The sequence below is a fragment of the Centruroides vittatus genome, unplaced genomic scaffold, assembly GCF_030686945.1.
Source record: "Centruroides vittatus isolate TY-2023 unplaced genomic scaffold, ASM3068694v2 contig_799, whole genome shotgun sequence".
Lineage (NCBI taxonomy): Eukaryota > Metazoa > Arthropoda > Arachnida > Scorpiones > Buthidae > Centruroides > Centruroides vittatus.
In genome coordinates this window covers 503,624-518,953 of record NW_027122516.1, presented here as the reverse complement: position 1 = coordinate 518,953, position 15,330 = coordinate 503,624, and the positions used below count along the sequence as shown (strand labels likewise).

The window sequence follows — 15,330 nt, the reverse complement described above, 5'->3', positions numbered from 1 at the left end:
TTTTTTTAATACAAAAAAATGTTGGGAAAAAGTAAAATGTATTCCAGTATAATTTGTATAATAGTGTGTTTTTTATATGCTATTATTTAAATTATAAGCAATAATTATTTAACTAATAATAGCAGTTTTTATTCAGACGATGATGCAGACATAACAGTGAGATACTATTTCAGTTTGTCAGAACGAGCAATTATATATTGTCACATCGTCTCAATGCCGGGCTGCAATTTTTAACCATATTTTAAATTTATTTATTTTCAAATATACACTCTCCACCTCAAATTAGTAGTGGCTTGCCCCTGTACATCATACTTTTCCATTAGCTGAAGAGTCATGTTGGTCATCTATCTAACACCTTTCAGGGGAAAATTTTTGAATAGAAATAATGTAGCTTCTGCCCCTAAAATTTCCATATCTTGTCACCTCTTTCATCTATTCAACACCATTCTCCAGATTGAGGAATGTCAGAAAGACAGACTGACAACAGTGGGAATTTATAGATATAAAATTTTTTAAATTGCAGCTAAATAATGATTTTTTTGTGATTCTAATTACTTTACTATATAGCTTTTTAGGAAAAATTTATCTGAAACATTGGAATTTAAATATGTAAAATTTTAACAAAAGATTGTAGGAGATTTTATTCGAAACTGAAAAGTGATAGACATGGAAAGGGGCTTCAGGTATTAACGATATTACTATGTTTTACTTAATAGATTTCATCCTGTTGATTACACTTCTTCACACTGAAATGGATTTTTATTGTGTTAAATTAATAATGTTGTTACAACAATATTTTTTATCTAAATTTTCCCGTAACTTTTAGTTGTAGCCAGTCAGAAAATCTCCTGGGATTATTCACCGGATTTAATCCCAAGTTCTTCAGAGCGTTAGGCCGAGAAATTGGGATCACTGAGGAGGCTTTAACTTTCTCAGTTATCCGGTATCTATAAATTTGTTAAATTTTTTCGGTTCGTTACCGCAAGGCATCAGTATCTGGAGCATATGTTTGTCCAAAATCTTCCCCATTAAGAGCTGGCTGACCAAGATCAGTCAGCTCTTAATGGGGAAGATAAAGTTGGTCTGTATGGTTAACACTGGGTTAATTAAATACTATAAAACTGTGAGACAATAAGTTCAGAAAAATACACTAGTTCTATTGTTGCAGGTGAGTTCAAACATTCGAAAAAAATATTGAAAGTTTAATTACGTATAAAAAATCCAGCTACTAGAGGCATAACTTTCCTGGCAACAACATTTAAAACAGCATGTGGCATCATATGTTATCACATTTTATTAAAATAATTTTTACATAATTAATTAATCTTAATTTTGATGGCCTTATAAAACAAATTGTAAATGCTAATAACGAGTAAAATCTTCATCGAGTCTGACCCATTTTAAGATACGACATACGAACACCCATCTACTTCTGCACTCCCTTGACCTTTACCCACCAAAATTTAATAGCCTTAGTCTCCCTAATAAACACACCTCCCTACAAAATTTCAGAACTTTTTGACAATAAGCACGGAGGTAATTAAGCTTCAAAACGGGTAAAGAAAATCGTGACTCCATACCCATTAACATTCATACATACAGAAAAAAAACTTTTTTTTGCTTTCTCGACGTTTCAAGATCTCTTGAGTCCAAAAATGTAAAAATCTGGAGGGATATTTTTTATCTGATCGCCACACTATCCCTTTGTTATAGACTATATAACAGAGCCAAGAAAACAACACACTACTTTTTCATTAAAGTGTAAAACAACTGTTACAAGAATAACAAATTTAATAACTTTTATAAATTTTATATTTATTTATCTTAAATTTCCCCTCCCCTCTCTCTTCCCAATACTTTGCTGCTTTGTCTACGAACTACGTTTTTCTCATTCACCTACAGCCATCTGGTTTTTAAAATTTGAATTAAATAAAAATATAGATTTTTTTTAATTATTATTTTATTTTAAAAATCACTCAGATACATTTTAATATCAATATTTAAGTTAAGTCAACATTTTTGGACTTAGATGACCTTGAAACGTCGAGAAATGCAATAAAATTCGGGTGTAATTTCTGTATGTAGGAATGTTAGTATGTGGGGGGACAATTTTGTTCACCCTATTTGAGGCTTAATAACATTTGTACTCTTTGTCGAAAATTTCTGAAATTTTTCAGGGAGTATTGTCTATAAAGGAGACTGATGCTGTTAAATTTTGGTCGTTAAAGGTCGACGGGGTAGAAAGATAAAAGGGGTAGTATGTACCTACAGTAGGGTCAGACTTAATGACAACTTTATTCGTTATTATCATTTACAATTTCTTATAAAACCCATCCCTACCTTTAAAATTAAGCTTTTTCCCATTATATAATAGTCAAAAATATAAAAAGTTTTATAAAAAATATCATAACAGATGGCGCTATCCAACGTCTCGTGGATAGTTAAGCAACTCGTTGCTTCTTAATTGTTATCTTGTTTCTTAAATTATGATCTCTCTATCAGTTTGAAAAGACACAGCTACAGCGTTTGGGTGTATGTAAAGCTACTGTTCTAATTTTTAAATAGTTTTTGTGGCTATTTATCATACAATATCTAGAAAGTAGTTATGAATCTAGTTGGATTGTGTTTCAAAATGTTACATGAAAACAAGTACAGAAGGCAAAACTTCAATCAACTGGAACAAAGCATCCAATGTTTTTATATGTTAAAAGACAATAAAATGAAACTTTGTCTTTGTTCAACATATAACCTAGCACAGTTTTACATTTCGATACGTTCGTAATGTATTACTTTTTGAGACTTTTAAACAAAAAGAATCTTGCTTAACCAAAATCTCATCTTCCTCTTTACATTTTGGTTTTGTGTTTGATTAATTTTTCTTTTAATTCTTGATAAACCCCCGAATTTTATTGTATTTCTCGATGTTTTAATGTCCACGAGTTCAAAAATGTAAAAAAAAAAAATCTTGGAGGAATGAGATTTTGGCCGATTGCCATACTTTCCCTCTGTTTTTTATAACAAAGCCGAGAAAGTAAGTCATACAAATTATGAGTTAATAATGTAAACAGTTATAAAAGTATAAATCAAATTCACTTGTTTTTAAAACATGTTTAAATATTTTAATTTCAGAACGTTCCGATATGACGACATTTTGATCTTTTGAAGATATAAATAGTTATAATGAATTATTACTCCGTTTAGCTTTTCGATTTGATCGCCGTTGTGATTCATATTGATAACATAAGAAATTTGGAAAACACAACATGATAAATACAAATAAAGGTAAGATATATGTCAAAAAATTAGGTATAATATACCATTGAATTTCGTCTTCTCTCTGTGTTAAATAACACGTTCCATTGCTGTAAATTATTATAGTTTCAATAAAGTGAATATTTAATTTTTATCTTTATAATTAATTACCTGAGGCATTTCCCTTTATTATTATGACAAGAAGATCCCTTAGGTGTATAAATCTCGGGGCACGAGGAAGACTTTCCATTGCAAATTGTTTCATATTTTCTACAAGGAACGTCAACGTAACAAGTGCGATATTCACTTTTTGGAACAAATCTACAATCTTCAGTGCAGCAAACTCCTTCTCTAGGACTACAGAAATTTGTTGTATGTTTTTTAAGAGTGCATTCGTGGATTGATCCGGGTGGATAGCAACAAGGATCGAGATATTGACAAGATACAATTGGTCCACAGTCACATTCTTCCCCTTTCTCGGTTTTTGCATTGCCACATACAGATATCATTTCATTAAAAAAGCAATCTGGTAATGGAATTTTAAATTTCTTCTTTTATACTGTTTACATATACTAAATTCTTTTAAAAATCGTAAATAAAAGGAACAAATCAAATAATATTCTTACATATAATTTTAAATGTTTAATCATATTACATAAAGAGGTGACAGGCAGGATTCAGGCTGGCTGGAGGAATTGGAGGGATGTGTCAGGTGTGTTATGTGATAAGAGGGTGCCGCTTAGGTTGAAAGGGAAAGTTTATCGGGTGGTGGTGAGACCAGCTATGCTGTATGCTATTGAGACTGTGAGCTTGAGGAAAACCCATGTCAAAAGGATGGAGGTGGCGGAGATGAGGATGCTCCGCTGGATGTGTGGGGTTACGAGAAGGGATCACATTCGAAATGAATGTGTGAGGGGGACTGTGAAAGTTACGAACATAGAAGCAAAGATACAGGAGGCAAGGTTGAAGTGGTTTGGTCATGTGGTACGAAGAGAAGAAGAGTATGTGGGAAGAAGGGTTATGCAGATGTCAGTGAGGGGGAGGAGGAGGCGGGGACAACCGCGGAGACGGTGGATGGATCTTGTGGCGGAGGACTTGAGAGGGAGGCATCTGAATGTGGAGGCAGCCCAAGACAGGGAGCAGTGGAGGCGACTCATCAGAAACAGCGACCCTACATAGAGTGGGAAAAGCTGAGGAAGAAGAAGAATCATATTACATAAAGAACATTTTACCTATTTTCTTAATTATTGATTTTGATATTTGTCTTTTACTACAAGGTGAAAATTTCCAATTATTAAAGTGAACGGTAGTAGAAATTGCGTTATGCATAATGTATTTTCCTTTCCGTTTTCTTGGGCTGCACTTAATGTTGTTTTCATTGTCGTGCTTAGATCCAAATGAATGTCCCACTTCGTGTAGTAAAACTCTACTAAGTACCGATCTTGGTACAATATAATTTTTCCAGAGACTTGAAACAAAAACAATGTTAAAACTTCTATTTATGTTTGGATTTGTTGAGATGCAAAGTCCATCTAGAAATTAAAAACAAGAATTAAACAGAGATTAGTGGAATTTATGACATAGTTTAGTGGAAAATATTATCCATTAAGTTAAGATGTTGATTGTTTGATGAACAACGAAAGACATGGGCAATCATTCGGTAGATTGCAGGATTTGCAGGAAAAATTGACAAGTTAACATTTCATGAAAACAAAACAACATACCTATAAATGCTGCTCCAATGGCATCGAGAAAATTCCTATGACAGAATGCTATAACCAAGCATATGTTTTGTTTATAATGTTTCGATAGGTTATCTAAATAGGATATTGCTGTTTCGATATTCTCTTCCTTTATCGGGTATCTAGGATTAGATTTATTAGCAAACATTTTAATTTTACCTATTACAAATCCAATTCTATCTGCTATTCCATCATTATCAAAATCTGTAGAACTGAATATTTTGTCAACGATTTTCACGTGATAAAGCATTTCTGCAACAGTTATTGCAGTGTTGTAGTTCATGAATTTCACGAATGTGTGATCTGCTATCACGTCAATTACACAAAGAAGCTGATTCCTAAAACAATGATATATAATTTGTTAAAATAAGAACAAAGCATCTAAAGACTAGTATGTTGCTCACGTCAAGTTTACTATACATACGAAATATAACTCACTGTGTACGGCGTTAAATATAACGCCGTACACATATTTCGTATGTAGAACAAAGCGTCATAATAAGATTTAAACTCTAATTGGAAGAATGGTGTACATTTTATACACTCACTCCTTACTTTTTCATAATCGTTCGTTGCTTTTTGGTATTTTCAAAATCAATAACTTTAGAAAAGTAGTAAGTATCGAACAGGACTTTTCTCACTTTACTTTTTTCGCAACCGTGTTTCTTCTTTCTCGTTAAGCATCTTGGAGACAGGATGTCCGTTTCCTTATAAAACAACATTTTATTCACATAAAAATCTTGTTCAAAGTATTTATAGGCTGCTTCTACATAATAAATTTCATATTTCATAGTAATTCTACCAATGAATATGTTGTTATGAAAATATCCAGTTATGGCCGAATGTTCTTCTCCTATTACAGTTCCAGAATAAAGAAAAGATTCACGTAGATTATTTAAATTAAGCTTGGTAACATTTTCGTTGTAGATAAATATATTATAGTTGAAATATTCGTAGGCACTTGATAAATCTCGTTCTAGAGACAAACGAAAGTTTCTTTTATCTGCGTAAAATTTTACAATGATCTTTTCACTTTTACTTGATGATTCGTTTTCAAGTCCTTCTTTAAAAATGATTTGTATGTCAATAATTTCATAATTAAGTATAAAGTCCATGTTTGGATAAATATAAATCGTTATTTCACTTATTAAAATGTAAAGAACAATCGGAAGCCGTTGGATAGAATACATTTTCAAATTGATTCGATCTTAAATATTCGAATCTTCTTTTCTTGTTCCATATTTTTGTTTTTAAAATTAGACTATCGTTGAATAGAAACAAATTTCTTTATCAATATTTTTTAAAAGTTAGAATAAAAAGCATAATTTTAGACTTTATTTTTTATTCGTGTACTATGTAACACACTTAATAACTATAATATGCATAAACTCCTTAAAAGTGAAATCGCCACATCACGAAGGAATGCGCGTAATCACATGCAAATTTCAGGACCACTACAGGTGACAACGATATGCAAACAATTAAGTTCGCGTACGCATCGGTACCCAGTTTCGGTCAATAAAGCCTAGCAGCCGGTTCGGGCCGTAAATGCTACCAGGTATGGTTCTCGACATCCAAACTTTCGAAGAAGTGTAGAAAATGCCCGGAAGACGACAGAGAGCCGAATACCACCAGTTAACGGCTGGGGAATGAAGCAGTATCCTGCAGCTGTGCGACCTTGGTTTGTCGATGCGCGCATTTGCCACGCGTATTGGGCACGACGCGAGTACGATTCAGCAACGTGTGACATGATGGACGCACGAACATCTGCGGAATGACATTAACCACTCGACACTGGGCCGCACGCCTGGTGTGGTGTCGTCCTCGTGGCAACTGGACCATCGAATTGCATAGAGTATTGTTTACGGATGAATTCGACTTCTGTCTAGGAGAAATGGCGGCCGTGGACGGGTGTGACGCTACCCGGAAAACGCTACATACCAGCACTTTTCGCCTAGCGTCACACCGACCATCGTGGTTTGGAGAGACATCGTGTTCTATCGGCGGACAGCCCTGATGGTACTCCAATAGTGGACACGAATTGTGGGGCCTGTGATTCGGCCAATGGTGCATGCTGCACCCGACACGGTGTTCCAGCAAGACAATACCCGACCGCTCCTCTCAAGGCGAACTCTCACCAATCTGGACAGAATCACATCATTTCCTGGCCGGCAGTCTCGCCGGATCTCTCTCCCATCCGTGAGACTTCGTCTGACGTGAGGGGCTCCGGGAACCATCGTCATTTACCATAGAAGACATGCGCGCCGTAGTGGACGCAGTTTGGATACTTCAAGCAACCATTGATCGTCTCATTGATTGTATGCCTCGCCCTATTGCGGCCTGTATGGCTAGCTGCCCTTAGAGGCCACATTCGTTACTGAATAAACATGTATCTGTTGCATATCTTGTTATTGTAATCATTTGTTTCTCGAGAATATTTCGAGTAAATACACAGTTTAACCATTTAATAAGCAGAGTTTTCTATGCGTAATTAAATAAAATACAGTAGAGCGTCGATAAGTGGAACCAATTGGTGACTGGGGTCCTTCCAGTTAATGATTTGTTCCAGTTTCCGACTTTGTACGAAAAAATACATTAACCTGTCCGATGTTCAAATTTTTCTCCGTTGCGTATCGCTTCCTGTTGAATTTTTCTCCGTTGCGTGTCGCTTCGTGTTGAATTTTCGTCGATTTTAAGCCTAACGAAAATTTTTATAATAATCATCGAGGCTATCGTATCGTTAAAAATTATTTCTGCATTTTGTACAAACAAAATAAATATATTAAATATAAAAAACATGAAAATTATACTTTAGAAGTAAATTTAGTATCAAAAACATTCGATTCAGCACGACACAGTCCGACGGAAAATCGTTCCACTTTCCGGCCATTCCACTTACCGACGTTCCACTTATCGACGCTCTACTGTAATTGATAATCACGTAATCATAATTTTTGAAGAGATATATTACTATGGAATTATAAAACATATCCGTAGCATATTTTTTCATTTAACTGAAATGTAGTCTATTGGGAAATAATAGTAGTGGCATGAAAAAATGGCAGATTTTATACTAATATAATATACAGAGTAATATATAAACACCCTTATACATATGTATAATGTTTGTTTTAATAATTGTATTTTCTCACTTCTTCCATGAATAACTTTTAGCAATAAACGGCCCAACAGATTCGATTTTCTCCGATTATTCGGCAATTGGCGAATAGTGGAATCTATGAGTCACCTAAAGTTAAGTATTTCACCTTTTTGCCTTTTTCCTTATACCTTTTGCTGAAATATTTACGTAGTGTTTGTCATGCGGAAAGTACACACATGCGATTATTTGCCGAGCATCGGTTCTTTGTTGAAATTATGAATGTTTGCCCGAGATTCGTTTCCTTTGATTCGGCAAGGAGAGTGAAACCGACTCCATGTACTGACAAGGAGTGTGAAACGATGAATACCGATTATTTATGGAGTGAAGTTACAAGTAAATCATCCACCCTACTTAGTATTGGCTAAATGTTTGCTCAGCATTCGCCGGGCTGCAATTTTTAATTTATTTGATTTAAAATAGATGCTTTCCATCTCAAATTAGAAGAGTCTTGCGCCTATACATTATACTTTCCTGCTAGCAACAGAGTCATGCGGGTGAAAATTTTTGAATTGAAATAACATGACTTCCGGTGCAAACCAGAAGTTCCTATATAGTTAATCAGGGCCTCCTGCCCGTAAGCTTTCTATATCTGGTCCAGACTTCTATATATCTAGCAGTTCTCGAGATTAAGGACAGACAGTGGGAATTTATAGGTCTAATTTTTTTTTTTTTTTTTAAATTGCAACCCAACAAAGCTATAATAGAGGAAAGCATGTGTATTTTTCTCTAACGGAGCAAGGCTATTTTGTTCTTTCTTATTCGTTCATTAAAACATTATTTGTATGTTATTTAATCTTATTAAATAACGATTATTATTACGTTGAAATCCAACTCCCACTGGTAATTGAATTTAATGTCCAAATACTTTTTGTGTTATATGAACATAACAATTCCACTATGTCTGTTGGCTGTGCACTCTTCCCGCTCTCTGTGCTATTTTGCATCATAGGTAGGACGAGATTGCAAATGTCTTGTCTTGTATCGGCTAGTTGAGCGTGAGCTTCTAGGCTATATCGCCCCGTAGTAAAGTGTGACGTAAATAGTAATAGTAGTTGCATGATGGTCTTCCGCAGAGAATAATGCTTTCCTGGAGGTCTTTTAAGGGTAACTGGCCCCTCTTCAAGCAGTTACAGAGGTGGAGAGAACCCGAAAAACTCCATGTGGTCAGCCCATCCGGCCGAGGCGCGAACTCACGATCACGATTTCCCAGTGTTTAGGAAACGGAACCTCTTGGCTACTGGTCAGCTGAGATTACAAATATTCATTGCTTTCAAATAATCGCTTTTTTTTAGTTTTATCGTTCCACACAATTTCGTTTTAGTGGCTTGTTTTTAGGGTATAATGATTAAAGATCCTGTTTTAACAATAATATTTTTTGAACGGAACTTTTGCTTTTACGTAATACTTCATTATAGCAAATCCGTCTGCTCTTGCCCCACTTTTCCTTACCAGAAATGTTAATATAATGTTTTAGAAGACATTAGAGGCTACAGTAATTATAAACGAATGCTATTTTATAAGTTAAAATATGCAAATTAACTGCGTTCAAACGCCCAATAACTTACTGATAAAGATTAAAAAATTTATTTATTTTTCAAATATTTTTACGATGATATAAATATAATATATATATTATTTTTAGATTATCGTAATATATAATCTATTTAAGGCATATATACTGGCACCTGATAAATACAATTTGAGTACATTGCACGATTCTAAAGTGAAAATAGATCATGAAAATATTTCCCCAGAGAATATAGATGAATATTTAATGAAATCTGATGTTGGAATTAATTTCAAAGTGTTGAATTATATGAATAGATACAATAGGATGCACGTAAGAAACTTGGGTTTTCCATTAGATTTGTTTTCTGATGACGAATCTTCAAGCGATGACTTTTATTTCACAGTTTCAACATTATATTTTAGACTAAAGTTTTACTGTATTAAAAAGGTCGAATAACACTGGAAAACTTCCGAATTGTTAAGTTTTAGATCCGTTTAGCTGTATAATTTCCATGTTTTTTCTATAAGAAAGCATAACACGTTTTAGATAATAGTGTTTATTATATAAAAATTGAATACATAACGAAAAGAATTAAAATTTTTTTAATTCACAAACACAAGGTGCGTTATTGTTTCAACACTAGGCGATATAATAGGTAATAACGCATCTTGTGTTTGTAAATTAACAGAATTAAACAACGCGGTTTCTGAAGAACAAAAAAAAATTAAAATTATTATGAGATATTTTGTACATGTATACATAATTGTCATTAATTTAAATACATCTTGCCGACTTAGACGAAAAACATTTGGAATTTTAAATACTTCCTTCAGTTTTTACTTCAAACATTTAGCAATGAGCTCGAATGAATAGTAAATCTCGGTTATCATCTCGTAAATTAATTACTAAATCAAGTAATACAGAAAACGCCCCTCAAATTGAAAACAAAATGTGGAAAAAACGGACATTTATTCTCCTTTCCAGAACTCTATTTTCAAAATTCCTTAAGATAGGACATGTGCAACAATGACGTGCCAGTGTAACTGTTGTCAACTCTAATTGAAAGAAAATATCTAAGACATGAAATTAAAACAGCTATATCTTATAGGCTACATGCTATTATAAGTATCTTGATGAGAAGATAAGACATCTAAATTCATTAGGCCACATGCTATAAGTTTTGGGTGAAAACATCTCGATAACATTAAAAGTACTTAGATGTAGATTGAAAATATTTAAATATCTTGTATATTTGGCACTTTTAAAATTTTACCAAATAACAGGGATAAAATTACAAACTGGCCGGGAGGCAGAGACCTCATCATCAAACCAGGACAGTCCTGGTCAAAGCGGGACATCTAGTCAGCCTATTTATAATCATTACTTTGATTATGGTGTAATGAATTTTTAATGTTTAAGTATATTTCTTGAGTGCTTATTTTAATGTTCACCGAAGAGACAATCTCACTTAAATAATGTATAAGTATTACTTGTGTATTTTTGAAAATCACTAAATTATTACAGTTAACTATGCAAAGTGACATTAACTACGTGACAAAGCAAACACGATGTTTTCATGTTTAAACACACTTAAACATTTGAGGTTTTTAAAATAATAATGTACTATACATTATTTATTTATTCTTAATTCACTTACTATCTTCTGATAGAATATTCAAATATTCTCATAGAAGTGTATAATTAACCGTTTGCCTATGTTTTCTGCATTAATGAATAATTTCATGTTTAAGAGCTTTTTTACAAAATACTTCATTTGGTGCTTATAATTTTCCACTGAAGAAAAAATGAGATTAAAAAACAATGTATTGAAAATCAGTACTACAAAACGTTATGTAAATCAAAAGAATATATATATTTAACATTTTATCAACGGATTTACGCTAGCTTCATCCTTAAAATATTCAGAGTCTGGTTTGAAGAAACTAGGCTCTATATTAATTTCACGTCTGTTTATCTTCAGAGCTCGCTAGTGGCCAAGTAGTAATAAACATTAAACGTTAGTGGTTGGTCATGGTTTCCGCCTCACGAATGGACAGGTCATGTAACGTTTCCAGGCTTTTCTTCACGTTTATAATACGTAAATATGGGTCAGTTTTCCACAGAAATATCCCGGAAAGCGTTCCTTTCGGGATATCGCCTTCGTGTGGCATTGCCGTATACAACTGAACTTACACTATTTTATCATTAACGTAAAAGGTAGTGATCCAATAAGGCACAGTCACATCGTCACAGAAGAGCGATCTGCAAAAGTGATGTTCCTTTAGAAATAACTTGTATTTAAAACGGGTGTTATATAGGTACAAAAAAAAGCCGATAAACTTTACATGGCCTGTTTTTGATGCGCCAACCTATGAAAATCCAGCCATTTTACCATAATGTCTCTTACATAGTGAATTACTATTACCAAAAAAAAATAAAAGTTGATAATTACCATAGATGTCAAGTAAGAAAAGCCCCATGATACAAGAACACACCCTGATAAAAACATCATCGAAAGGCCGCCGAGTAGAAGTCGAATGACAACATCGAGGTCAAGAAACATCGTGGCAAAACATAGAAAGCAAGTCTCGTATGCAAAGTGAGCATATGTCAAAGCAGAGAGATCTTCCCATTGCTTATTTATCATTTCAAAAATCTCCCAAACTTCTATCTGCTTTTCGCAGTTTTCTTGTAATTCTTTTTTCAATAATAAAGAAGTTGTGTTTGTTTGTTGTAATTCTTCAGATAAGTTCATAAGTCGTTTTACAATGATTACTCCAGAAAGTAAAAATAGTAGAAGAACTGAAAATATATCTCCTACGAATTTCAGAAACAAAAACAAGAAGTAAATGGAACAGAACGTTGCTTCGAATTCACTTACATCGTATCTTTTGACTGTTGAGAACACTTTCATTGCCACAGTATTCGAAACAATCAAAACCACGAGAAATACGCCTACCAAGTATCCTAGCATAGGCAATTCCATTAGCAGTGGTAAATATTTTTCATCTTTGTATGTGCTTTTCATGAAATGACCAGAAACTTTATTTCTCTTCAATATTGAAAATTGAACAGCGACGAAAATTTGTATTTTTCGAATACCGTTAATAAATTTTGAAATGTAGTTTCCCATTTTCTATGTTGGAAAAGTTGTTTAAAATGGTAATCTGATATTTAAATAACTTTATAACGTATAACTTACTCAGATACCACAGATTTCTGCATAGAAATTACCTTAAACTGCACATTTCTCATAATCGATTACATTTTTAGGCACACGCAGAACAGAAAGTTACGAGGGCAAAGAATTATGTGAGGGGTATTAGGAACGTTGTCTAGTATCTTGGCCTTAATGAGGATAGATATGAAAACTAATGAAATACTTACAAAGATTATTCATAGTTATATAGTAGTTTAACAGATATTTAAAAATGTTGTAATACAGGCACAACTGGAAACTCGATCAAGTAACACTATAAAACGAAGATGGATATATTTCAACATTTCGTTATATATTCCTACTTCATCTTTGATTTGATTCGAGTGCATCGGGATCTATAAGCCAATATGACGTTTAAAGTTATCAGATTTTATTTATTATGTCTGCAAACAAACCATCTCATGTCTATTTGTATGTTAGTTATAGAAATGAAATAACAGAAATAGAAAATTATGCAATAGCTTGTAATTTATGACTGAAATATTCGTAAACAATTTCATTAATAGATATTATAATAAAATGTATTGTACGATCCTAGAAGCAAATATCCGTGTGGAAGGAATTAAATTTTCTAATATTTCAGTTATTCTGCAATGTATCTTTATACGTTTAGCACAATTTATAATATAGAACCATCATTTGTAAAGGAAGTTTTACATCTGTACATTGCATTGCATCCAGGTATTGATAGAAATTCTTTCGATAATTGCTACAAAATTCTATAAGAATGTACAATATTTTACGGAAAATTCTAATTTTATATGTTATAAAGATATTCGACGATGACCAACGAGATATGTAAGTTTTATGTAATTAAAATAATGTGTTCAGATTTAATTAGGTGTTTTAATAGCGAAACTTTTATCTGCCATGATTATGTAGATATATTTTTTTAACAAATTTTAATAGGTTAATTCAGAAAAGAAGTAAAACTAAAAATACTCTAGATGACAACTTACATATTGTCAGTCAAAGTCAATTAGGGCTTAAATCGCTACTAACTCGTATAGTAGACAGTGAAATTAAGGCCCTTCTGCACTCGCAGTACGCGAAATTTAATAAAAATAAATAAATATAAGGACTAAACTTAAAAGATTATTTTTCAGTAATCTGTAAAGCCAAGAATATTTTAATTTCCTCTTCAGTTAAGACTAATAAACCTTTCTTTCCTACTTGATGGATCTCTCTTCTTTGAACTTTTTCCATTATCATAAGTGACTGAGAATAGTGTTTGTTATGTACAGTACTTTCTCGGTCTGAAATAAAATATATTTATGTTATACCAATATAATTCTATTCCGGCCACTAGAGAGAGGGTATAAACAATGTATCATGATATTGGCGGAACGGGCGCCATAGCCTAAGAATTCTCGTCCAACGTGGCGGATTAAAGGACATTTCTTACTACTGAGTTGTAAATTCTTTCAAAAGATGAACACAAGAGTTTCATATTGTATTTTTCTTTGTACTTGGCCAACTCTTTCATTAGAAACTATTTGCATAAATTTAGATGAAACGAAACTTCAGACTTGTAAAACATTACCAATAGTTGAAGTAAAAATATAATTACTTTTTCGCTAATCTGGTGACTACATTAAATAAATTAAAGATATATCTTGTGCATGCATAATAATTTTTCTTTTATTTTCGTTGTTATTTTACAATAAAAGATTGAGCACACTACGTAAACTATACATTTATTAATTGTATGAATTTTTTCATTTTTGGCTCTGTCCTATGGGCAACAAAAGATTCTTTTATCATGCCCATTGTGGGTTCGGCCAAGATCAATGCAATAAAGATCCCTTCTTCAGGAAGGAAAACTCTAGTTTTACATAAACACTTTCCAGTAGCGTCACAATACTCATAGGAAGCGAGTGCTAACGTCTTTAAGATTATCATCACCAGGAGAATTATAAGAATAATGAGTGGTCAAAATTAAATTTTGAAAAAAAAACTCTTAGACGAGCGTATTATAAGGTTATAAAACAAACTCGGACTTATTTTTTGGTAGTCTTAATTAGAACACCTGTAAGTCTTTATGCATTTTCATGATATAAAAGTATAGTTTCTAAATTTCTGTATATACAAAATTAAATTAAACTATATATTTTGACTTTTTCTTCCCCGTAGGCAGTAAAAACGTCTTTTCTCGAGCCCAACTTGGGTTGGCCAAGCCCACAATGGATACGTCGGTGGTGAGAGATAGGATCCGACACATTCAGGACAGACCACTCCCGAAAAATGTTTAACCTCCCCGGATTCAAACTCGGATCCTCAGTGCAATAAGCTGATGCATTGACGTTTTCGAATCCTGTTCATATCTGCTCTCTGGTACGAGTACAGATACGAAATAAATTATATTCTAATCTGTGTACAGTACCTATATATGTTTACATTCTGCATGTATATGTATATATAGTCCACCAAAATCCGAGTCATTATG

The 15,330-nt window shown here is 33.1% G+C and overlaps 1 protein-coding gene across 2 annotated transcripts; it reads right to left on the bottom strand.

The window, feature by feature from the left end:
* Positions 1–3,144: 3,144 nt before the first annotated feature.
* On the bottom strand, positions 3,145–6,194 carry LOC136981834 (disintegrin and metalloproteinase domain-containing protein 10-like). 2 transcript variants are annotated; one of them, XM_067278217.1, is made up of 5 exons: positions 5,550–6,194; positions 4,977–5,332; positions 4,485–4,784; positions 3,424–3,778; positions 3,145–3,362 (listed from the first exon to the last, which is right to left on the bottom strand). In XM_067278217.1, the coding sequence occupies exons 1-5, from the start codon at positions 6,182–6,184 to the stop codon at positions 3,176–3,178; spliced, it is 1,833 nt and encodes a 610-aa protein (XP_067134318.1). In that variant the 5' UTR covers positions 6,185–6,194; the 3' UTR covers positions 3,145–3,175. The 2 variants fall into 2 exon arrangements, with proteins under 2 accessions (XP_067134318.1, XP_067134319.1); XM_067278218.1 differs by having other exon boundaries at positions 4,977–5,116.
* Positions 6,195–15,330: the final 9,136 nt, after the last annotated feature.

Bases quoted from the DNA above. Each gene is read 5' to 3' on its own strand.
- LOC136981834 (XM_067278217.1), bottom strand. From the start codon at position 6,184: ATGTATTCTATCCAACGGCTTCCGATTGTTCTTTACATTTTAATAAGT. The intron at 3,779-4,484 runs GTAAAATGTTCT...TTCCATTACCAG, and splicing joins ATCAATAATTAAGAAAATAG to ATTGCTTTTTTAATGAAATG. The intron at 3,363-3,423 runs GTAATTAATTAT...AATAATTTACAG, and splicing joins AATAAAGGGAAATGCCTCAG to CAATGGAACGTGTTATTTAA.